Consider the following 26996-nt stretch of genomic DNA (forward strand, 5'->3'; position numbering starts at 1 on the left):
CTGAGTACTGACTAGTGACGTTTGACAATGACATAAGTCTCAACCGGCTCGCCAAACTGGCCCCCGCAAAAAAAAAATTAGTTTAAAATTTTTAAGCTATTCATCATCATCATCATCATTACCAGCCTTTGTTCGTCCACTGCTGGATGAAGGCCTCTTAACCTTTTGCATAGCTTCTATCGCGGGCCTTGAGGGCGGCGACCGAATGTAAAAATTCCCAAAAATTCCGTAACGAAAAAACCTAACGCCACCCCACTCCAACCGGCACAGTGGTCAGCGATACTATGCAATTTAGCTTTACCGCAGCAGTTCTCGAGTGCCACACGTATTTTATTATGCCATATCGTTAGTTCATGGTTCTTAATTGTTTGCTATAAATAATTGTTTGATCCATGGACGTATAAAAAAAGACGGACGGTATATCGCCTAAACATTGAGTTCCGTTCCAGCCTTTTAAGACGTCCACTGCAGGACATAGGCCTCCCCCAAAGATTTCCATAACGACCGATCACCAGCGGCCTGACTCCAGCGGCTCCCCGCCACTTTGATCGTCGTCTGTCCACCTCGTTGAAGGCCGTCCCACACTGCGACGTCCTGTACGTGGTTAAACATTGAGTGAAGCCTAGTAATGGCGGCGAAATATCCATGTGTGTGTGCCATGTTGCCATGGCAACAGCTGTCCTGATGACAATGGCGGCTGTATTTTTTTCTATAAATTTTGCCGTAATAATTTTGTCATTAAAACATAAAAGAAATAACTTGCTTCCCTGTGGAATGTAATCCCTTGTGTTTTGTTATTTAAAATTATACTGTTGCGACACCATTTAACCACGCAAGACGGCATTTTAAATATTTTTTGTGAAACAGTGACGCAGTTAATCATTCGGTAGTTCACGACGTAATGGCGGCCGACTAGCTTACTTTGGTGAGAGTGTGTGCGTGTTTATTGTCTTTACACGATCGCTAGCTTACTATGGTGGCTTCACGTTGTTTGTTCGTAATACGGCGTCCCTCTTTTTTTATACGTCCATGGTTTGATCGTTTTATTATTACAAAAAAAAAGGTCGTGTTCCATCGTTACAATATTGTATTCACTGAAAAGTGTTTCATATTGGTTGAGATGGTTGCTTATCACCTCAATAGATGGCTTGCGGTGTGTCCCTTAGACGGTTACCTATCTTAAAGTATAAACAGACGTTCGAATTTGGTACGGACCGCACCGTGACCTTGGTGCGCTCTGGACTATACTCGATCATGTGTACAGTGGTCCGCCGGACATAATTATTATTATTGACGGTACGGTCGGTTCGATGGTTTTTTCTTCCGAACATGGTGCGGACCGTACCAAATTTGCGCGTGTGGATGGGCGATCGCACCGGACAGCGTTTTAGTCATAGACTATATACTTATTACAGCTTTAGTCACAGTTCTACCGCCAAACCAAACGGACGTCGGTCGATCGTTATCAATGGCGATGGCGTCGGATGACGTGGCTATTACTGAAAAAAGATTAATAATATAAATTTTAGAACTCTACAAAGATTTATGATATGACTGCATATGTCTGAATGAATCCCTGTCTTTTAAATATAATTTTGCCCATTCTTTTCTCTTCGTTTTCTTCTTTTCAATTGTTGTAACTTGTACTTGTACTTGTACCAAAAGAAGCCTTGAACTGAGGTCTACATGTGAAAAAAATACAACATTCTAACCACGAATTTATTACGAGAAATAGATTTTCAAAGAATTCGGTTTGACTTATAATGAGATTACTATGATCAATGCTCGAAATATTCACAAAAAAGGAGATTAATTTGTATTAATTTGATATTATTGAATTGTCTTATAAATCTAAGATATTTTTTTTGTTCAGTTAATTTATTACATATAAGGATTAAGTACCTACCTATTGACAACGGACCACTTTGGTCACGACACCTGGTGTTCAAAAAAAGAACTAGTTTTAGTGTGCACTTAAGTACACAAGTATATTACCGAATCTATTAAAAACAATTTTTTTTTTAAATTAATAAAAATTCTTTAAAATTTCGTACTAAAAATAAAAGTAGAGTTTATTGTGCGGTGAACGGTTGTGGTAGTAAATCTCATACGAATTTAGAAGTTAGTTTTCATGCTATACCTGAACCTGGTAGCAGTTTTGTTTAAGTTGAAAATTTTTTCGGAAAAAAAGAAAAAGTAGATCGATGTAAAGCCTGGCAGCGTGCTTTAAAATTGAAAAATATAAATCCGCATATGAGAGTGTGTTCATTACATTTTCAAAGGAATGATTTTATTGTACCAAGTAAGATGACAATGTTTAACCTCAAATATAAATGTAATTTATATAAATCTAAAACTAATTGAAAAATTTGTTTTTCAGGTGTTATTACTAAGAAGATGACTTAAAAAAAAACATGTGTTCCATCGTGTAATCTACCAAGCTCTGCTAGAGAATCAACTAAAGCTAAAAAAAAATGAAAAATGTTGTGTGGTTTTATGAAACCACGGTAAAAGTGAAACTTATCGTACGGTTCCGAACAATTCTTTATACCTACTCGGCAGCCGACCGTCACGCGACATGCGCTACACAGACCAAAAAGTTTGAGACGATGTAATAAAAGTTTCACTTTAAAATATAGAGGCACGACATCAGCGTCTAGTAAATCGGAGTTTAAAGAAGGATAGGTACTGTGAAAAAACATAATGATATTAATGAGGATTCATTAATCCATTCATGATCCAACAAATTGAAAAAAATCATTTATAGAAAACATAAATAATTAAAATTGATGACACTAATTCAATGTAAACTTATGGTTAATTCTTTTGTTGCACACAATACGTAGCCATGTTTTTTAAGCCCCGCCCACTGGTCCGTTGTCAATAATAATATATTGAAATATCGACTATAAAAGTATAAACAGACGTTCGAACTGGTGCGACCGGACCACCGTACTCGTGCGGTGCGATCGACTCGCCACACGACCGCACCGCACCTAAGGTTGCCAGTATTTCATTTAAGGGTTAACAGCATCAAAAATACGAGTTTTAGTTATTTTTTACGGGAGATAATTAAAACAGCAATGTTAAATAGAGAAAATTTATTTTTGGCATTTATATTTGCTGTTGGAAGAAACAGCTTTTAATAGCTCTTCATTTTCTAAAGCGAATGTATAAAAATCTTTGCACGATAATTTAAAATTACATTTAATTAATTTGCAGCTTCGCCTTTACAGTTTCAATATTCAATCGGTTTCGGCTATCCGTCTAGGCATTGCCGCACAAAGAAAATATTTTTTGTTTAAAAATTACGATTAAATTTACGATTTTTAAAAAAACATTTAAAATATTGGAATTTTCGCGGCCGACTGAGCTAAATAAATTCGTATAAAAAAATAGATACACTAGATAATTTATTATGTTGCTAATATGTATATGAAGTGATTAAAGGCGCAAATTATCCCTTTTTGAAATTTTCGATATTGTCGATAGAGGCGAAAGTATTGTAATTTTTACTGATTTTCGTTTTTATTTTTTTATATTATATGCAGGCGATAGTAGAAGCTCTGTTTAGTACCAAAAGAAACCTTGAACTGAGTTCTACATGTGACAAAAATACCACATTCTAGCCACGAAGTTATTATGAGATATAGATTTTCAAAGAATGTCAGGGTTGTCCCTAGTAAACAAAATTATATATAATTATCATCTATCTATTACCAAGTTTTTCTTTATGTTTTAGTCGTTGTTGCCGCGGCACGCTCGCTTCGCTCGCTCGGCTCGTGCATGGGGGGGTCACACTTCGAACCTAACCTACTGAGTCGAATTTGACAAACAATTGACAGACAATCACACATTCACAAAAATAATTTGTGTCACGAAAGTCGTAAAAATTTACGACCTTTTATGCGACGAGTTTTTAAATTCAACTCGATCACTAAGTTCATAAAGATCAAATTTGCATTTCATTCCAAGATAGTCTCGTGGGGAGTGCGGTTCAATATCGCGTTCTAAATTCAACTTTATCACTTAGGTCATAAAGATTAAATTTGTATTTCTTTACAAGAGAGTCTCGTAAGGAATGCGGTTCATTATCGCGTTTTAAATTCAACTTTATCTCTTAGTTCATAAAGATTAAATTTGTATATTTTCTTTCCATGATAGTCTCGTGGGGCCGCATCAATGATCGAGTAAACATGACTCGATTAGATACATCGACGATTATTAGAAATTGCATTTAATTAGAAATATATGTATACGTATAAAAAAATAAAAAAATATACACAAATGAAAGGTTATTCCATCTTTTTTAATAATCGACATGTTTGAATTGCTTCTGCAAGACTTGACAGTACAAAACGGCATTTTTAGCGGAGCACTCGCAGACGTCCTTTCGATGTTTTACGAATACGCAGTGTTTGTAATCGATTACGCAAGTAGTTTTTATGAAAGCATAAGATTTTTCGATTCGAATAATCTTATACCTCGGCAAAAGGGGAAACGCCTGCGAGTGTTATCCATTACTTAATGATCTAAGGGTTATACTGATAAACACGTACATGTGCCGGCATTAGTTCCAAACAAGAAGCTTCCAAATATTGCCACGTATCGAAAGTTCCGTGCAAAGAGGATAATATAATCACTACGTTTGTTCCGTGTAGCACTATTTTTGTGTATGGTAAGCTGGATCTCATCAGCTGCTTGCTATGACAATCGGTGACAATCGGTGACAATTGACGTTACAGTGACGTTTCGAAAGAGCTCATAAACCTGCCGTCTATGTTATCTGATTGAAAATGAATATTGACTGATACAACATGCGATATGAAAATATAATGCAATGATATTGGTGTTTACCTTTAAATAGAAACACTTCAATTACTAAAACATATTTTTATGAAAAGGTAAGCTTTTAGAATATTTGGGACCGCAAATAAAACACAAATTCCTTAGAATAGGTCATAGGCTCTAGTGGGGCTGTAACAAGATTTATTTAGCTATTACAAAATAAAAATAAAAAATAGACTAAATGAAATATCAATTTCAGATAATAGGACAAATAATAATTATTGATCGATTTGAGTTAATTTATACCATTTTATACCTACCTTAGTTTTATTTTATTAGTTAATACTATTAATAATTGTACGATATATCGGATTTTGCTTGATTTATTTAATTTCAGTATCACAAGTTAGAAATATGCTACGAATGATGCAAAAGCTTATTTTGTGTACACGGTGAGAAGGGGCGCGGGGCCATGGCGGAGCCCGAGGCGGCGTCCGCTGGCCTCGCTGACGCCGTGCTGCTGGCACCACTCACCGAGGACTCTTTCCTGCACAACCTGCATGTCCGCTATAAAAGGGACATCATATATGTCAGTAATGTAGCATCTTCAACTTTACATTCATTTAGTACCATCCTAATATACCAATTTAACAACTATTACAAGTGACAAATAGCCAATTATTATTGTTATAAGCCTTAAAGCACGATTTTTGTTTTTCATATTGATAATAATTAAATTTAGTTTTATCACTTGTAAATACTTCTACAGAAGAGCTTACATGTCGCTTGAAATTAGGAGTCAAATATTAATAGTTAAATACATTAGAATAATATAAAAGATAAACTTTAAAATAAAACATGCTTGCCTCAAACAACACACTCTACATGGAATGTAAAAACATTTAATCAAACCCATTTATATTAATTTGTCTAAAATAAATTAACTAAAAATCATAAATTAACACATTAACACGTTTGTGTTAAGTAAAACAGCATTACTCACGGAGTAGTGTACAACATTCAAAGGAAAAACTAATTTAAGTGGGTGAATCCTTGCGACCCAACTTCTTTATAAATGGGATACATTTTTACTATCAGTTGTGACATTTTTTTAACCTAAGAATTTTTTTGAGTAACATCTTACCTTCTAATGTGCATACAAAAAAACCTAGTCCTAATAGGATCACTTGTAACAGCCTATGTGCTCAGAAATTGCTAGACTTATATGATTACTTGAAAGTTGGCACTCATACTAAAGTCTTTCATTACTCAGAAATTAAAGGTAAAGACAGAATAAACTAGTTCATCACTTAAATATTGAATGAATAAAACATTAACCTTGTTCTGTCACAGTCAGGTAAATAAGAGCTTAAAAAGATGGTTTTGGTTTCAGCGCACCTTGCAAGTTTATCTTGCAATATCTAGTGTTGTTAAATTGAAGCATTGTTAACTTTCAATTAATATTAGGCTTTACATTTAGTTTAAAAGTATACTTAGATCGAAGTAATCAAATCTTAAATATTGTATTGGGTTGCTGTTGTATATATTTGCTTACTAGCTTCCACCCGTGGCTTCGCCCGTGTGGTGTTTTGATAAAAGGTAGCCTATGTTCTTTCTCAGGGTCTAAAGATTGTCTGTGCCAAATTTCATCAAAATCGGTTGAGAGGTTTAAGCGGGAAAGCGTAACAGACATACAGAGTTACTTTCGTATTTATAATATTAAGTAGGGATAGTTCTAAAAAGGGTTTTTAAATACCTAACAATTAAATTTCCATATAAATTAGAAATTGGTATAGTTGAATTCAATCAGATTTATTGACTAACAGTGACCAAATCAGGTAATGTGGGGTGACATGGCAATGTTGGTTGGTTGCAGACATATGTGGGTAACGCGTTGGTGTCGGTGAACCCGTGCCGGCCGCTGCCGCTGTACTCCGCCGAGCTCGTGCGCACGTACCTAGCGCGTCCGCCCTACTTGCTACCTCCGCATCTGTAAGTTTTGTCATACCCCTACCCTACTATAATTGTATTATCAGATTTTAATTAAAATAATAGCGGCCAAGTCCTTGTCGGACTCGGCCATGAAGGATCTGTAGTATGAAAGGTAAATTGCGTTTAACGATTTACGTCGTTTTAAAATGTACATCACGTGATTTTTTTTTTAGTTTTATCATGCTTTTATTTTAAAAGTTACAGTGGGAGTGGGGGGGACACATTTCAGTCACAATAAAGAAAAAAATAATATTTTCACTTCTAAGATGGGGAAGTGAACAAAATTTATGGTTTTGTATTTATTTTAACAAGTGGCTGTGACATCCGGACAGACAAACAGATAGACTGCAGAGATGACGAATCCATAAGGGTTCCGTATTTTGCCGTTTGCGTACAGAACCCCATAATTGGGTCAGAATAAATGAAAGATTGAACAAATAAATCGTGAAACCTGCTAGCTACCAACCAAACAAACATACATGCAATATTCACACAATTAAATATGTATTGTAATTCTGAGTTCATAATGATTTTTATTATCTTTATAATTTTTTTTAGGATTAATTATTAAAAATAAAATCAAAGACTGAGTTTATATCGGTAGGTACGCAATAACTGCCACGGCATACCGATGGGTCCGAGATCGCAATGAGAACCAGTGTATAGTCATAACAGGTGAGTAAACCGATGTACTTATGTAAGCGAATGTGTAGTCTGCAACCTGGACAGCTAGAAATCTCTCATAAAGTTATATAATAATTAATAGCTTTCATTAATGTCCACATTTTCATTATATGATTGAAATGAATTAAAACTTCAATAATCTCCGTCTTTGCCAGTCGACATTTACATCAGTCATCACTCATCATACCTGAAATAAAATACAAAAAAGTTATAGGTAACGGAAAGAGGTCCGCAAAAAATTAGTGTAGATAGGTCACCGACACAACATTCGAACTTGAAAACCAGCACTGTAACGCACAAACTCTCCGGGTGGGTCCCTTGGGGCAGGCGAGAGCGGGTCGGGCAAGACGGAGGCGGCGCGCGTGTGCCTGCAGTGCGCGGTGGTGGCGGGGGGTGGGGCGGGGGGCGCGGGGGGCGGCGCGGGGGGGGCCGCCGGCGGCGCGCTGGCGGCCGCGGGCACGCTGCTCGAGGCCTTCGGCAACGCCGCCACGGCGCGCAACCACAACGCCAGCCGCTTCGTGAGCTCTTCTAATGTCTATTAGAAAAACATAAAAAGTCTATTGAATAACTTAAGGGGCTGACGAGACCCAATTTAACAGTGATTGCGCTCTCGTTTACTCCCATACGATTGGACAGTGTGCGCAAACGAGAGCGCAATATCACTGTTACTGGGCGGGGTCAGTTCGTAGAAGAAAATATGTGATTTAAGGAAAAGTGTGGGTCATATGCGAAATATGACTCGTTAGAGGTTCAGGTATGAATATGTTGTTATAAATTGCAGACGCGTACGTCAAAAAAATAAAGACATAGAATCGTTTAATGATGATTTTAAGACCAATCTTTGCAATTATTTTCTATCGAACCGATTTCGTCCAATTATGTATCGAGTCCGTCCACAGTCTTCGAAATATGATGAATTGATGGGCTAGAATAAATATATTTTCTTTAAAAACTGCTCAAATAACTTCAATTCTTACAAAATTGGGTCTTGTCAGCCTCTTTTAAGATGAAAATATTCTGCCTTTACGAGTTCTCGAGGGAAAGGTATCTCGTGTGACTCGCTTTCGCTAATGCCGAAATCGTTTTTTAATTAATTTGTACCTCGCAAAAGTACAAACCTATCCTATTTAACTATAATATTATAAATGAGGAGCGATGTTTTTTAATAATATATAATGTTACGGCTAAAGGTAGGTGTGAACATAAACTTAAGATTAGCCGGTTAAACTTAGGTTTATCTTCAAGAAGCAGCTAAAGCTCGATAACATATTTGTTTGCGTCGTGATATTCCATCTTTAGCCGGTTAATGTGCACATTAACCGAAACGAAACGGCTAAAAAAGTACTCGATGGGCGCGCCGGGCCGGCGGATGGCTTGATTTTAACACTTAAACCTTTCTGTAATGGGCAAATAGAACAATAGCGAGTCGGTCGGCCTTCGCTCGCTCGGCTCGTGCGTGAGGGTTGCAGTTCAAACCTAACCTAACCTACTGAGTCGAATTTCACACTTAAACCTGTCTGTAATGGGCAAGTAAAACAATAACGAGTCAGTTCTAGCATATTTCGTGTCAAAATAGTAAACATTATTACATTGTTTCCTTTTCCATTTCCTTCTACATTTTTAGCCAAGGGCCTGCGGTTACACTTAAGTTTAGCCGGCTAAAGATAGAACAAACTAACATTAACACCTCGTCGAAGATAAACCTAAGTTTAGCCGGCTAATCTTAAGTTTATGTTCTCACCTACCTTTAGCCGTAACATATAATATACACTACGAATAAATATTTCAGGGCAAGTTATTAGACATAGAGTTCGATTTCAAAGGCGAACCCGTCGGCGGACACCTGACGCACTGTGAGTATATTAAAATTAATTCATACGCATGAAACGAAATAAAGTAATAACATATCGTATCTTTTTCAACATGCAGACCTTTTGGAAAAGGTGAGTACCGTATAACAAAAATTCAAATTCAAATTCAAATTCATTTATTAATTGCTTGAACACGTACATTAGATGTTTTGTATTACAAAGTATTGCGTAACAGTGTTCGCCATCTGAAGTCTGAACTGGCATGCAATCGTATAGTTTATAACATATATAACATATATACATTAGAAAATTAATTTGACTTAATTAAAATACATTGTAGTAGTCCCAATTCGATTAAATAGCTAATAAAATGATGTCTAAATTATTCTAATGTCATAGTTTTAAAAAGTCAGCGTTTAAAAAAAATATATAATAATAAATAATGATAATAAACCGATAATAGATATTTAGATAATAATAATTCTCATCTCTGGGTAGAGAAAAACTCATTTAAATTATAAAATGTTCCGTCAATAAGCCATTTTTTTAGTCTTTTATTAAACAATGCAATTGGTAATTCGCGTATTAATTTTGGTATGGCATTATAAATTTTAATAATCATGTGACAGCTTTTGCGATATAAAGCAGTTTTGCACATCGGTAACATGAGTTTTTCTTTACCTCATCATCATGCAATAGTAAGGATGAGGATAATTGGTCTATAGTTGTCCATTACCTGTTTCTCACCTTTTTATAAATTGGTTTTACAACCGATAGCTTCAGTTTATCTGGAAATATTCCCTCGTCAAAAGATTTATTAATTACTAGCGGTCCGCCCCGGCTTCGCCCGTGGTACATGTTTACGTTTTCTCTACATAAGAACCATCCTCGTACTTCAAGGAATATAATAAAAAAAGAATTATCGAAATCGGTTCAGCCGTTCTCGAGTTATGCACTTACCAACACATTTTGCGATTCATTTTTATATATAAGAAAAGATATGGGTCAGCACATATGTAAGTTCTTTATTGCACCATTTTAGTATATGCGTCGATATGTCATCATAACCGACGGCGTTTGTATTTTTTAGGTGACGGATAGATTTACTAACTTCGTTTTCCGAGCATGGTAATAAAAACATTGAAGAATTTATTCCTTTGAAACTTTTACTATTAAAGTGAGGTTTCAAATTCATGTTACAATTTATAAAATAGTCATTAAAAGCTCTAGAAATTTCTTCAGGATTATGTATCAGCCGATCGGCCCGATCCCCTAATTTTATTGACTCTAAATTATTTATACGAAATTTACAATTATCAGATTTATTATTTATTATATTCCACTTAGCCTTAGATTTATTCTTGGCGTTGCTTAAATAGAATGAATGAAAATTTCTTTGTGATAGAATAATCAACTTCTTCAGCATCTTTGCGTAAGATGTATATACGTAGTTTTATTGTATGTATTTTTAGTTTTGTAATAATTGTAACGAAGTTCTCTTTTTCGCACACTTGACACTCTGACCCCTCGTTTTCACCAAAGTATAATACATGTATTTTACAAATTTGATGCAATGTTTTCGTTTCTCATAGACATGTGTAAAACATGTTGTATACAAAATTTGATACATGTAGGATAACTTATATGAAACTTGTTGGTTGAAAACTTCTAGTTGCCTGATCTAAGTTGCCTACATGTTTATGATCTCTTGTTTTTGTTGTAGCAATACTTGTAGAATTCGAGACAAATTCAGTCGTACCTACTTTTATAATTTCTATTAAAAAAAAACTTGTGATATGTATGTATGTTGAAAACTTTATCCAACAAACATGGATAAAGTTTAAAACTTGTTTGTTACTAGTATTATACAGAAATTGCAATAAAATAAACAATACTTATCTAAACCACGACTGTGTTTTGTAGGTGAGAACGCTATCAATGGATCAGACAAGTTCTACCATGTCACAGACTTCAGTGTAAACGCAAATGTGTTTTATACTTGTATAAATACTTGTTGGCTACAAAGTGTGAACGAAAGAATGTTTGAGACAGTCTACATACATGTGTAAAATAAATAATTATGTTTTGAAAAGTATTCTACAAGTTTTGTATCAAACTAGTATTTAACTTGTTTCTTGGTGAAAACGAGGGGTCATACCCTTTGATAACCACTTAGGAGCTACGGTGTTATACTTGACGTGTATTCTGTACACTGGAAAGCAAAGGTTGTAAAACAATTGTAAAGTATCATGGAAAATATTAAATGCTTCATTACAAGAGTGTTCTATAACGTCATTCCAAGTAAGACTGTTTTGCAAATTCATTTATTAACAGACCGTGAGGTCTAGATCGCGAACACCGCTCACACGGCTCTGTTGCAGGAGCGCGTGGCGCACGTGGCGGAGGGCGAGCGCAACTTCCACGTGCTGTACCAGCTGCTCGCCGGCGCCGACGCGCACCTGCTCAGTGAGTGCCCCGGCGTCGAGCTCTTCGCCATTCATATTTAACGTTAACGTGGATTTTTAATAATAATTATTATTTTTAATTTTTTATTTGATTACATACAGGGTTTCCCAGAAGTGACGTCGAGCCGAAATTTTCTGACAGGTAATGCCACACCAGTTATCAGAAAAATTAAAAAAAAAATGTAGGTCATGTATTTTTGAAGTAATGGAAATTGAATTTATATTTTTTTTGGTTTTATGGCATTCAAATGCTTTATAAATATAAATTTATAAAGAATAGAAAAAATTCGATCACAAATGGTTGTTAATCATCTCAATAGATGGCGCGCGGTGTGTCCCTACAGACACATAAAACTGAAAGAATAGAATAAATTCGATTGCTCTGGCGGGTCACGAGTGGCTGAGTTGGTCAGGCATCCGCCCCGGAATGGCGCGAAAGGATGCGGGTTCGAGTCCCGCCTCGTGATCGAATTTTTTCTATTCTTTATAAATTTATATTTGTAATGGAAGTTTTTTTTAATTCCAGAAAATGTACACCATGTGACAATTTATTCATTGCTGTTGTTACAGATATTTACTTTTTGCCAATTTTTTTTTCTCTTACGTCATCCCGAATAGTTCTTTATGTAACCTGTGATCCTAAACCCTGTACCGATCACTCCAACTTGTAGGAAAATGTCATTTTGTACCGTACCAAGTTTTCAAAATTCATTTTTCACACTACTTCAACTGATCGACCTGAAAAAAAAGTACTACTCCAGTTTGACAAGTAGCTTTAAAAGTTAGCGCATTTAATAAGGATTCTAACGTGTTATAACACTTACTCCATTATATCGGCCATAATTTTTTTTTGTTAAACAAAGTCTGTTTTTAACAATTTCTTTGAATTTACAAAAAACGATTCTAGTGTACGGCTAAAAATGGTTAAAAATGGTCCGCATTTTTCTGCAAGGACGATACGCAACGAAGATTGACATCATTAATCAAATTGACTTAAAGTAATTTATTATTTTGGATTTGTGATTATCGTTTTTCGTAGAAAATGGTTAGATATTGTGCTGTTTACGGATGTATTTCATCAGAAAAACGTGATATTTTTTTACGCTAGTCACAAATGTGCCAAACATAAAGCGTTAACACACACATTTGCAGTCTCTACAGTGTGACTGTCAAAACGATAATTTTGTATGGAGTATCCGGGGTGTGACTTAAGTTAAAAAAGTGGCTGCAATCTCATTGCTTTTATAATATGAATGAGTTTTTTGCTTGTAAACACTAAAGATAGAAAAGGTAGATAGTAATAATAACTGTAATGTAAAATGTTAAAATAAATCTAAAAATATTATATTGTATTTTAGTTAGTTAAATACACATAAATATTTGTATGCCAGTTTGCTGGCGAATTGTGCGGACTTTATTGTAATATATTGTAAAACCTTGTAATTAACCACAATTCCTGCAAATAAATTATTTCATTTAATTTCAACAGCAATGAAAAAACATGGTGTACATTTTCTGGAATCAAAAAAAATTCCTTTACTTCAAAAATACATGACCTACATTTTTTTTAATTTTTTGTTCCGTCAGAAAATTTCGGCTCGACGTCGATTTCTGGGACACCCTGTATAAGTAAATAATTATAGTGCACGGAAAATTGGATTTTTATATAGCGAGACCTTCGTAGACGATAACGATAACGCACGACGTTCGCAGAGCGGCTGAAGCTGCAGCGGTCGTGGGAGACGTACCGCGTGCTGGTGGGGCGCGCGGAGGGCGAGGGCGCGCCCGCGTCGCCGCGCCGCGCGCCGCCGCCCGCGCCGCCCGGCCCGCACGACCCGCGCGCCGACCGCGACCACTTCGCCTTCACCAAGGTGCGCCGCGCCGCTAGCAGCCCCGCGCCCCGCCCCGCCCCGCCCCGCCCCTCACCGCCCCACTCACGCGCCGCGCCCGTTGCAGGCGGCGATGAACGCGCTGGGCTTCAGCGCGGCCGAGTGCGGCGCCGTGCTGCGCGTGCTGGCCTTCCTGCTGAAGCTGGGCAACGTGCAGTTCGAGCCGCACCACCACATCGACGGCTCCATCGGCACGCGCCTGGTGCACGAGTACGGTGCGTGCGCTCATTTAATAAACCTGACTCGCTCGTTGGAAACGTTCTCTGTTCTGGGTTCGAACGCGGGTGAAACCGGCACGGCTGGTATTCAATATCATTAAGCGTACAAAACGCTTGGATCACGATGTGATATAAATACGCGATATAAATTATATTATAGTTGAGCCAATTTAATAGGCAACATTTGACGTCTATCAATTTTATCTTCATAGGGTGGTAACCTGCTTAAAAACATCGATTAAAGCGAATTAATCGATACAGACTTGAAACAATTGTCAATCGAACTTGAAACACATGTCAATAATTTATGATGATTTTTATTCCCAAGTAACCACACAAGTCACCAATGCATTCGATTCTAGATGTCAGATTTCGATTTTTAGAGTAACGTCTCTGGTATTTATAAAGAAAAAAGGTTTATTGACACAAAATTGTAGCGACGTCAGTTCTTTAAATAAGAAAATGTTTATTATGTTTAGAATGGTTTATCAGTAAAATCAAATCTTAAAATTAGTTGCATCGGTCATTATTATTATAAATATGTAATCGTAATTGAAAAAAGTTAAGCAAATGTGCAGTTCTAACAAAACGAAATATCATGTTATTCTATGTCGTCGTTACTAGGTTACGTTGTTGAATTTTGTTGAACTGTCAAATGTTGCCTATTAAAATGGCTCTACTATAATGAAATACACCGTACTACTTAAGAGTACTTTATAGAAACCACCCTGGTTGACGTATAATATTAAACAAATGATGAAAAGACGAGACGAAGCTCAAGCCAGGGCTAAAATTTGTAAGACAGATAGTGCGAAAAACTACTATATCGATTTAAAAAAATATGTTGCATCTGCACTTCATCGAGAAAAAACAGCTTACTTTGAAACATACATTAATTCTAACATACAAAATCCACGCGCCTTATGGACCCATATAAAAGATAATGTACAGATTAAACTAAAAGATGACTTCATACTTCCAGCGCATATCAGTGACGCCAATACTATAAATAGTTTGGAAAATCCAAAAGTGCACGCCTCATAATTTTTTTAATAATTATTTATTAATAATTATTTTTGTTTATTTAATAACAATTAAACCACATCGAATCAGACCCTGAAAAATGAAAGGGTTCTATTCCTGAGCATACTCAAGCGTAAGAGAAAAAAAAAGACTCGATTAGTAAAGTATTTCGGTCGCTATCGTGTTAACAAGAAAATCCTCCGCACATACAGACACACGGACGTCCAAGACAGAACTTTTTTAAACTGTTTTTTAACTAGTTTAAATAACAAAAATGACATCAAAAATATCATGAATGTTAAAAATAGTGTTTTTTCTTAATATGTGTGTGTATGTGTTATCTTACAAGTGCAATGTATGATACATAAAGACATTTTAAGTTTGAAAAATCAGATGTTTTGCGCGAAGTGACAGTAGTACCCACCTCAATGCTTCGCTTATGAGGCGTGCAATAAACATTTCCTAAATGTTCCTATCAATAACGCCGTACCAACACCTTACTTAGCTCACTTCAACGAACATCGCTTTATAAGCAATGCCTCTTTCGAACTGAAGCCTGTGAGCGAAGATACTGTACTTAAGGCATTAAAGAGTCTCAAGTCTCAAGCAATAGGTATTGATGACTTATCTCTAGATATGATTAACCTCACAATATCACAGACACTACCTATCTTGACGCACATTATTAATGTATCTTTAAAAAGTGGTACATTTCCGGCGATGTGGCAGAGTGCATTGGTGCGACCACTTCCAAAGAAAAGTAATCCTGCTTCTGTTAAAGATTTACGGCCAATCAGCATCTTGCCATGTTGCTCCAAAATCCTTGAAAAGATTGTTCACAAACAGTTAATGGATTATCTTGAGTCCAATAACATACTGCCCGACCTTCAATCTGGTTTCAGAAAGTGAAGAGGTACTGTAACGGCATTGACAGATGTGCTGGATAATATTTTATGCGAACAAGATTGTGGTAAAGGAACGCTTTTGGTCCTTTTAGACTTTTCACGTGCTTTTGACACCATAGATACTAACCTACTTTTATCAAAATTGGTCTATTACGGCTTTTGCCAAGATTCTGTTGCTTGGTTTAAGAGTTATCTTAGTGAACGTAGGCAGACTGTAGTGGTCTCTAATAGTGACGGAACTACTTCTCTTTCTCATTGTAGTCCAGTGAAAAAAGGAGTACCTCAGGGTTCTATTTTGGGACCTATTTTGTTTGTCTTGTACACTGCAGATATAATATCGACAATTAAGCACTGCCACTACCATATTTACGCTGATGATGTCCAATTATATACCTCTTTTAAACCTGATAAAACTGACGAATTCATACAAAAATTAAACGACGAATCTGGACAGCATTTCAAAATGGTCAATAAATAACGCATTAGTGCTTAACGCCGATAAAACCAAATTTATGATACTGGGTACTCCTCAAATTATTAAAAAAATTGAGCAACAAACGTCGCTGTTGCATGTAAACAGAGTCCCGTTGGAACGTGGGCGTGAGGCTCGGAATCTAGGTGTAATTTTCGATGAAGCACTTAGATTCGAAAAGTTCATAAATACGACAATCGCAAACTGCTTCTACCGATTAAAACTATTGTATCGCATAAGAAATTACCTAGATCCTCGTCTACGTCTCAGACTATGTGAGTCTTTAGTTTTGTCAAAACTCAACTATGCGGATGTAATGTACGGTCCCCGTCTCCTATCTCGTACTAAAAACGCCATTCAACGAGTGCAAAACGCTTGCGCAAGGTTTTGTTGGGATATTCCCGCTCGAACGCACATCTCGCCTTATTTAAAAAAAGCAAACATCCTTAACATGGACCATCGTAGGCGTTTACATCTTGCATCTCTTCTCTTCGATGTGATCAGTACCAAAGCCCCAGCGTATCTCTATAATAAACTGGCATGGATGGGATGTAATAATGGCATAACTACTAGGGCGTCTCTCGTCAAACTGGCAGTGCCTAAACACCATACTTCGATTTTTAAAGGTAGTTTTAAATATAGTGCGACTAAGTGCTGGAATAATTTACCACCTCCATTACGAAACTCGAGGACCTTATCAAGTTTTAAACATGGCTTTAAAAAACAGCTTCTTACCGATTTTCGTAACCAGCCTTAGTCGCATAGGATATTACAGGGTACGATTGCTTTCATTGTTTATTGTGCTATATTGTATTTCACATCTATATAATATGTAAAAAATTATGTTATTATGTTTTGTTTATGTTACTATTATTATTAATTTGTACTTGTGTTGTGTATTCTTTTAATTATTATATATTTATATTATTATCTATATTTAAGACTACATAAGAAATTACAATATTATGTATACATATTTTATAACTCGAGTCTATTGACTGGCACTCCAATAAGGGGCTACTGAAAATCAGCGCTTCACAACAAGTGCAGCACATGCTGAGTAGCGACCCTTTTTAGCGCCACACTGATTAAGAATAAGTAACTATTTTTATTTTTTATTTTATTTGTTGCTTTTGTTTAGTTTGTATTTTTTTTTCTTTTATTATGTGTGTGGTGTTAAATAAACTTTTCTTTCTTTCTTTCTTTCTTTCAAAAATGGGTGACATGTATTATTTTGTAAAATAATAAAAAGAAAACTTGTGTGCAGAGATGCGCGAGGCGTGCGCGTTGGTGGGGGTGGAGGCGGACGTGCTGGCCCTCGCGCTGGGCGCCGCGCCGCTCGCCGAGCCGCTCGCCGAGCCGCGCGCCGAGCCCACGCCGCATGGTACGGGTCGGTCCGGTCCAACGTCGCCGCTAAATATACACTGCACACCGCACACGATAATCACAACACATTTCTTCTCTTTCTCTTCGTTCTTTACTGTCGGAGATTAAGGTTCTCTCGCTCCCTCTGATTTATACCGCTCTAGTCATTCGAACGCTTTGCGATCGTCGGTCATTAAGTTTTTTAGTCGCTCGTTTTATAATGGGGAATATTCATGTTTTTCTTTTTTGTCTTAAATTAATAGTTTACTATTTTATAACGTAGAAAAAAAAACATTAATGGGCTTCAAAATACTCTATATATTTTTAAAAATGAAATAAACTTTTAAAAGATTTAAGCAGTTCATACGCCGCCATTTTGCGCGCGCTTTGCGTGATTGCACATGACACGTCCAGTGGGTGTTTACCTTACTGTGGACTTTTCAGTTACTTCGTAATAAACTTTAAAACCATGAAAGAAGTCAAAAAATTATCTTATAAGTATTGTATAGTACCGGAGTGCACAAATACTACTCGAAAAACACCCGACAAAGTGTTTTTTTGTATTTCAAGAAAATACGAAAACAGTAGGTGATGAGAAGGGATAATATATCTCCTAAATCGTGTTTATATTGTTGTGAAGATCATTTTAACGTAAGTGTACTTTATATACAGCTTATTGTGAATTAGTAAAAAGTTAGTTTTGCATTAGTTATTGAACATTAGAAAGTTCGGGTTAAAATTAACTTTTGACAAAACCAGCTTCAGTCATCGTCCTAGATTCACTACAAATCTTAACTAAACTTCACTACAATCAGCACAAGAATACAGGTTTAAATTATTTATTTTTTTCACAAAAACTTGTAAAACAGTATGAGTTTCGACGCCGATGAATACAATGTCGTGTCAGATGACGTCACATTTCGTTCGACCAACGGTGACGCGTTTTGGAAGTTTGAATTTCGCTCCCTTATTTTACACTTTTTAAATATTATTTTAGAGGTTTAAATAACAAGTAAATAAAAAAAAAATCCTTTCTATTATAATATTACGATAATAAGTATTCGAGAAAAAAATATTTTAGGCCATTTCAAATTTTATGCATATTCCTTATTTCGCGTCGTCCCTTTTGAAACTACCTATACTTAAAACGATTTTAAAAAGCTACGTAACCCTCGGGCAGACGAGTGCGGCGCGGAGGAGGAGTGCGGGTCGGAGCACGGCGCGGAGGGCGGCGCGGAGGGCGGCGCGGGCGCCGAGTGGGCCGGCGCGCTGCGCGACCGCCTGCTGTGCGCGCTGTACTCGCGCCTGTTCAACTGGCTCGTGGGCGCCGTGAACGCGGCGCTGGCGGGGCGCGGCGCGGGCCGGCGCGCGCTCGGCATCCTGGACGTGTACGGGCTGGAGGCGCTGGCGCACAACGGGCTGGAGCGCCTGCTCATCAACTACGCGGCCGAGCGCGTGCAGGCCGCCGTCACCGCGCTCACGCTGCGCCGCGAGCAGGAGGAGTACGCGCGCGAGGTGCGACCCGTCGCCGTCGCTTTCCGATTTCGGATCATATCGGGGACAGGGCGAGGATTTTAGATTTACTGCATCGAGAGCTTTTCCCGCCGCTTCTTTGAGTCGATTTAGAAACTATACTGCGGCCGCTCTCGCGTTCGATCTCGCGATTATATGAGTGTATTTGAGACCGACTTTAAAAATATGTACCGGTCGATTCAGGAAAGCTGGCATGTTCACGGTATTCACACTTATGCAATTTTACTATACAGTATGTTCAAAAATAAATGCGATTCTAGTGTAGACTTGAATTGTGAAATGGGTGCGTTGTAGATAATATGAAAGCTCTCATAACTTACATGTAAAATAACAATTTAAAAGTAACTCAATCGATGAACTTAATTATTTATTCTCATACCTAATCAATTTTATTGTAATATAAGTAGTATTGATAATCATTCAATTATCAAATAATAATTAAATTTAATGTCATATGCAAAATAACGATACAAAAAATACAAATAACACATGCGCTCACTCCCAATACAATATGGTCTAAGATCCGAATATGAGTCGAAATGCAACGGCGTGATAATAGAATGAGACCAATTTTATAATAAATTTAGTGTATTAAAAAATATATTAAAAATGGGTTCACTGGGAAAATCCTGGACAGGATATTTTTTATTAATTATTAAAAAATCTTTTATTTTCATTTTTTATTAATTAGAGCAGGCTCCAAGGAGATGTTCGTTTTGCAAAAATAGCGGACCTAAATCTGACTTCTGATATATATTGTATAGATCCCAGACATCCTATAGACAGATGTTGCCAACCAGTTTTGTGGTCCCCCCTCCCCCCACCCCGGTAATTAAATATGGCATACAAAGAAAAAAATAAAAATTTCCAAAACATGCCGTGTGGAGTATCAAATGAAAGAGCTTATTGAGTAGATCACGAATATATAGCATACTATAACATTTCTTACACGTTCTCGATTTTTTAGAAAATTTACGAAAATGCTCCATTTTTGAGTTAACTTTAAAGTTTAAACCACTATAGATTGAAAACTCATGAATATATTTTTTAAATTATTATTTTAAATAATTAACAATAGTCCATTGTTTACGATTCATTAGTTCGTAATATAAGTGAGCTATATGTATGTGTTGGATTTGATGACCCCACAAAATGTTTTAAATTGCAAGGCGCAACTTTCACTGAAGTTACCGATTTGAAATCTAATCACACAGAGGCTGATTCAAGAATTTTCTGCCATATTTTTCATTCTGTCAAACACAACGACTGTGCAGAGATAATTATTCTTAGCCCTGACACCGATATTTTTGTATTAGGCCTTTATTTCTGGTATAAACTTGAAAATATACTCGCCATCTTTGAATGCTCCCCCCACTCCCCCACTCCACTATTTTACTGTACGAACTATTGAATCGTAAACAATGGACTATCGTTAATTATTTAAAATAATAATTTAAAAAATATATTCATGAGTTTTCAATCTATAGTGGTTTAAAGTTAACTCAAAAATGGAGCATTTTCGTAAATTTTCTAAAAAATCGAGAAAGTGTAAGAAATGTTATAGTATGCTATATATTCGTGATCTACTCAATAAGCTCTTTCATTTGATACCCCACACGGCATGTTTTGGAAATTTTTATTTTTTTCTTTGTATGCCATATTTAATTACGGGGTGGGGGGAGGGGGACAAAAAAACTGGTTGGCAACATCTGTCTATAGGATGTCTGGGATCTATACAATATATATCAGAAGTCAGATTTAGGTCCGCTATTTTTGCAAACGAAACTCCACTGAGAGTCCGGTCTAAATTGCAGTTTCGAGGAAATAAAACAATTTTGTAATAAAACAGCGCTGACATAATTTTTTTTTTAACATCCTATCAAGTGAAAGTAACTGGTACCGACATACCTGTTTATACCTGCCAACCTAGCCGTTTGTCCCGGTAAATATTAGAAAACGACTATGACTGCACATTCTGTAGGTTTCATACTTTAACTCTATTATAATTTTTTTTTATTGTGTTGATACTGCCATTAATTAAAAAGAAATGTTTTTTTTTTAATTCATTAAAAATATCCTGTCCAAGACTTTCCCAGTCAACCCATTTTTAATACATTTTTTAATACACTAAATTTATTATAAAATTGGTCTCATTCTATTATCACGCCGTTGCATTTCGACTTATATTCGGATCTTAGACCAATACAAGTGAAACCCTAGCACGTAAGAGATAAGGCTACATTACAATAAAAGCTGTAATGTTCAGCTATGTATGAACATTTTAACTTACTGCGTTTACATTTTGTTTACAAAACTTATTAAAATTGTTACATAATTTAACCTAGGTAAAGTAAAAAATAGTTTGGAAAATCCAAAAGTGCACGCCTCATAATTTTTTTTAATAATTATTTATTAATTATTATTTTTTTTTGTTTATTTAATAACAATTAAACCGCATCGAATCAGATCCTGAAAAATGAAAGGGTTCTATTCCTGAGCATACTCAAGCGTAAGAGAAAAAAAAAGACTCGATTAGTAAAGTATTTCGGTCGCTATCGTGTTAACAAGAAAATCCTCCGCACATACAGACACACGGACGTCCAAGACAGAACTTTTTTAAACTGTTTTTTAACTAGTTTAAATAACAAAAATGACATCAAAAATATCATGAATGTTAAGAATAGTGTTTTTTCTTAATATGTGTGTGTATGTATTATCTTACAAGTGCAATGTATGATACATAAAGACATTTTAAGTTTGAAAAATCAGATGTTTTGCGCGAAGTGACACTAGTACCCACCTCAACGCTTCGCTTATGAGGCGTGCAAAAATTCTAATCCGCGTACCCGAAGTAGTTATCTCGTCGAATATAGTTAGTAGTATACCCATAGAAATCTAAATAACAAGACACATAGAAGTGCTATAATGTCATAATTCGTATGAAAACCGCTGTCGCCAAAATCAACACATTTAAACCGATAGCTAAACAATACACACAAGTAAACTATGCCTTTTATTGGACAACTTGATTTTAGTGAAAACTAACTTAAATATATATAAAAATTAAGCTTTTTAATATGTATCCTAACGCACGATTTTACGGTTTATTTTAGAATAACATCCCTAAGTATATGAGACGTTTTGTTTCTTTTTGCTCCAATAAGGTTGAAACTGTGTCATTCATTGTTATTTCGATTACTATGGTGACACTCGTAATACTTGTAAATATTCTATAATTTTAAGGAAAAACGGCATTATTTCTAAAAAAATATATTTACCGATGAAATATTATTCCTTTATTAGTATAATTACAACTTGTGGAAGAATTTCCGCAATGAGAAATGCTGAAACACACCATGTTTACACACATACGTCTCCATAGCAACTGAACTGTGACGAACACACTGGTGATGTGAAAGTCACCTGAGTGGCGACAAGGTCACGCGCGCTTACGACTTCTAGTGTCTTGTTATTTAGATTTCTATGAGTAAACCTAACGTCTTTGTTTAAATTACATCACCCTGTATTTATAAACAATTGCAAAATAAAAACAATAATAATAATTGTCCCCTTCACTCTCATAAGCTAATCTGCGCGCGAGAGAGACGGGCAGACTTTTCATGATGCGTATGCAGTATGACGTCACGCCGCGCGCGTCTTCACAGACACTACACATGTGCAATTTGTGAATGTGTTTACGTTCCAGCTCTTCTTAATCGGCCAGTATAGGAGGAGGTTCTCTTTTGGATTGTATTTTTTTGTGTTAGTTTAAGACGACTTTCGCCCGGGTGATTCGACGGTCGACCGATTTCGATGATTCTTTTTTATTCAAAAACTGGATCAGTTTTGACGATTCGTTTTCGTTATAAATAATTATTCGGACGCACCGATCGGTCGGCGCGAAGGGCGGGCGTGTCCCGGTCCCTTCGCGCCCCGAGCGCTCCGCTGCAGCCGTGGGTCTCGCAGGGGCTCGCGTGGACGCCGCTGCCGTACGCGGAGCACGAGAGCGCGGCCGAGCTGCTGGACGCGGGCGCGGACAGCGTGCTGGGCGCGCTGCGCGAGGCCGCGCTGCGGGCGGCGCCCGACGTCGCGTTCCTGGCGCGCCTGGCGCGGCGCCGCCACCCGCGCCTGCTGGTGCTGCCGCCCGACCGCTTCCAGGTGCTGCACTTCGGCGGGCCCGTGGTGTACAGCGCGCGCGGCATCGTGGCCAAGAACCGCGACGCGCTGTGCCGGCGCTGCGCCGCCGCGCTGGGCGCCGCGCGCGAGCCGCTGCTGGCCGCGCTGTTCGCCGCGCCGCCGCACCCGCCGCACCCGCCGCACGCCTCCGCCGGGTTCGACCTCCTGCCCTGTACTATGTAGAGATATAGACTCGCTTGCTCGCACGTATTTAGAGTCCGTAATACGCGTGTATATGACGTCGTTTGAACACGTCGACGTAGACCCGGCCAGACTCCTCCCCCCCCCCCTTGTATGCGAACGTATTTTATGAACCGTCCCTTAGCAACCACTTCCTCCCGTAAATTCCATTCACTTCAATTCAAACTCCCGTTCCCACCTTTCACCATCACGCCGCGCGCGTCTTCACAGACACTACACATGTGCAATGTGGAAATGTGTTGAAGTTCCAGCTCTTCTTAATCGGCCAATATATCGGAGAATCGACTTTCTGCATTAAATGTGCAAACTTATTCGATGAAACACTCCATGCAGACTGTTGTCACTCACTGTAGGCTAAATTCACTGACTGCGCTTTATTGAAAATTAAAAGATTATATATGATTAAACACACGATATTAATATAGATTAACAAGAGCTAGAACGTCAACAGTAGATAGGTTGAATCGTTTTTCGAGTGTAGGCGCTACCAACGATATAATATAAACGGCGTAGATGCGTTACATGTAAGAATATGATGTAAGTAATAGTTCGCAAAATCATGGCCCCAACAAGCCCCGGTAACTCGCACACATAGAAAACGTAGTACAATAATGTCATCGTATAGTACCTATTTGAAGACCGATAAAGAGACAGCACGCTAGTTTGTATACGAAAAAAATAAACATACATATCTATTTGACAGACATTTTATTGTCTCTGTCGCATTCGTCAGTTGTATAGGTCTACCCAAGAAGCTTATATGTATCTAATACACTGGAGATTTCAGTATGAACATTAACTTGTAACAAGAAAATATGACCTTGAATGACGCCTGTATGTTTTTTTATCCCTTTTACACCTAACTACCTAGGATTTTCCTGACTTATAGAAATTTTTCTAGCTTAAAGAAATTTTCCCGACGTATAGAAATTTTCCTGACGTATAGAAATTTTCCTGTTTTAAATTTTCCTTTCTTATGGAAATTTTCCTGGCGCATAGAACATTTCCTGGATTATAAACATTTTTGCGGCAAAGAGAAATTTTCCTCACGTATAGAAATTTTCCTGGCGTATAGAAATTTTCCTGACGCATAGAAATTTTCCTGGCGTATATAAATTTTCCTGGCTTAAAAACATTTTCCTGACTTATACAAATTTTCCTTATCTTTATAAATTTTCCTAACATACAAATTTTCCTGACTTATGGAAGTTTTCCTTGTTTATAGAAATTTTCCTGGCGTATAGAAATTTTCCGGACTTATGGAAATTTTCCAGCTTATAGAAATTTTCCCGACTTGTGGAAATTTTCCTGACTTACAGAAATTTTCCTGACGTATAGAAATTTTCCTGGCGTATAGAAATTTTCCTGGCTTAAAAACGTTTTCCTGACTTATACAAATTTTCCTTATCTTTATAAATTTTCCTAACATATAGAAATTTTCCTGACTTATGGAAGTTTTCCTTGTTTATAGAAATTTTCCTGGCGTATACAAAATTTTCCGGACTTATGGAAATTTTCCAGCTTATAGAAATTGTCCCGACTTGTGGAAATTTTCCTGACGTATAGAAATTTCCCTGGCTTATAGAAATTTTCCTGACGTATAGAAATTTTCCTGTCTTAAATTTTCCTTTCTTATGGAAATTTTCCCGGCGCATAGAACATTTCCTGGATTATAAACATTTTTGCGGCAAAGAGAAATTTTCCTCACGTATAGAATTTTCCTGGCGTATAGAAATTTTTTCCTGACGTATAGAAATTTTCAGGCCTTTGTAAATTTTCCTGTCTTTAATTTTCCTTTCTTATGGAAATTTTCCTGGCGTATAGAAATTTTCCTAGCTTATCAACATTTTCCTGACCTATACAAATTTTCCTTATCTATATAAATTTTTCTGTCGTATAGAAATTTTCCTAACGTATAGAAATTTTCCTAACGTATAGAAATTTTCCTTTTTTATAGAAATCTGTTTGGTGAAATTTTCCTTTCTTATGGATATTTTCCAGCTTATAGAAATTTTCCCGACTTATGGAAATTTTCCTGACTTATAGAAATTTTTCCTGACTTATCGCAATTTTTCTGTCAATCGAAATTTCCCTAACTATTGTTAAAATCATTTTTCTAATCTTCCTAAAATTGGAAATTTTTACGACTGATTAAAGTAAACCACCCACCTATTCCCACCCACATCCCGTACGCTATGCTCTCTATCCACAGGCCGCGCGTGCGCAGAATGGCCCAGTATCTGCATAGCTAGCGAACGTATAAACTAGCCCGGTCGTTGGGCGCTTTCACCAGGGCCCTGGAATAATGGAATTATTATTAATTTCATGAACAATATCATCATCATCATTTTTATTAAATAAAAAAAAATAAAATAACATTTATTTGCCATTGAAAACAATATTCATATATTTTTCTTTACCCGCGGATTCTCCTGATGTTAAATTCGCATTAGTATGAATCAAGAAGCTTATATCTAATACACTGGAGATTTCAGTATGAACATTAACTTGTAACAAGAAAATATGACGTTGAATGACGCCTGTATGTTTTTTTATCCCTTTCACACCTAGGTAGTTAGTTAGGGTCCAGTGTATTAGTCCGTCACTATTAGATATAAGCTTCTTGGTATGAGTCGTTTCACCGCTGTCAAAAGTTACCCATGGCCATGTCACATTAATACGAATAAATACACTTTCGCATTTATAATATTATTAGAGGTCCGCCCCGGCTTCGCTCGTGGTACATATTTCGCAATAAAAGGTAGCCTATGTCCTTTCTCGGGTATCAAAATATCTCCATACCAAATTTCATGCAAATTGGTTCAGTAGTTAAGGCGTAATTGAGTAACAGACAGACAGACAGAGTTACTTTCGCATTTATAATATTAGTATGGATTACCTTTAGAAAAGTAATATATTATACATGTAATAAGTACACATAATATTACGTGTTCCCTAGGGTTGCACACTAAAAATTTTGATTTCCCTAATTGCCATTAGATTCTGGTTTACCTATAGCATTTTTTGTCGCTTTCGGATAATGACAATAGTGATACAGTAATACTTATAGGTGATAAGTGGTCCCATGACTTTTAGAAATCTTTGTCGATCTCATCACACAAGTAGGCATTTTTCGTTTTTGCCACTCGGTGAGCGCGCATAACGCATCTACGCCCTATCACCTATTATATCTGGGGGCGCCGCCGGCCGCAATGAGAGCGTGTGCGTGTGCAGCGGCGGGTCCCCGCGGCGGCCCAGCGCGCTGGCGTGCCGGCAGCGCGCGCTCGTGGGCGCGCTCGTGCGGCGCCTGCCGCCCGCGCCGCGCCTCGTGCGCTGTCTGCGCGCCGACGCCGCGCTGCGCCCCTACCGCTTCGACGCGCACCTGCTGCGCCACCAGATCCGCTCGCAGGGGTGAGTGCCGCCCCGCCCCGCCCCCACACACCCCGCACACCCGCGGCTACAGCGCGCACTTCT

At 37.3% G+C, this 26996-nt stretch overlaps 1 protein-coding gene across 1 annotated transcript in view; it reads left to right on the forward strand.

Moving 5' to 3' along the window:
- The first annotated feature begins 4574 nt into the window (after positions 1-4574).
- Positions 4575-26996, forward strand: part of Myo95E (Myosin 95E) — a 32780-nt gene continuing 10358 nt past the window's right edge. The window contains exons 1-14 of the mRNA XM_089695364.1: positions 4575-4904; positions 5186-5377; positions 6665-6780; positions 7385-7455; positions 7792-7982; positions 9254-9317; positions 9394-9407; positions 11657-11741; positions 13454-13611; positions 13697-13844; positions 17515-17631; positions 18793-19127; positions 23112-23461; positions 26757-26933. Coding sequence (XP_089551490.1) covers positions 5261-5377; positions 6665-6780; positions 7385-7455; positions 7792-7982; positions 9254-9317; positions 9394-9407; positions 11657-11741; positions 13454-13611; positions 13697-13844; positions 17515-17631; positions 18793-19127; positions 23112-23461; positions 26757-26933 — 1943 coding nt within the window. The 5' untranslated portion in view covers positions 4575-4904; positions 5186-5260. The remainder of the gene's footprint in view (positions 4905-5185; positions 5378-6664; positions 6781-7384; positions 7456-7791; positions 7983-9253; positions 9318-9393; positions 9408-11656; positions 11742-13453; positions 13612-13696; positions 13845-17514; positions 17632-18792; positions 19128-23111; positions 23462-26756; positions 26934-26996) is intronic.

This window comes from Colias philodice, chromosome 5 (assembly GCF_061535455.1).
Source record: "Colias philodice isolate Cphi_HAF_F1 chromosome 5, ilColPhil1 Martin Lab GWU primary, whole genome shotgun sequence".
NCBI classification, from domain to species: Eukaryota; Metazoa; Arthropoda; class Insecta; order Lepidoptera; family Pieridae; genus Colias; species Colias philodice.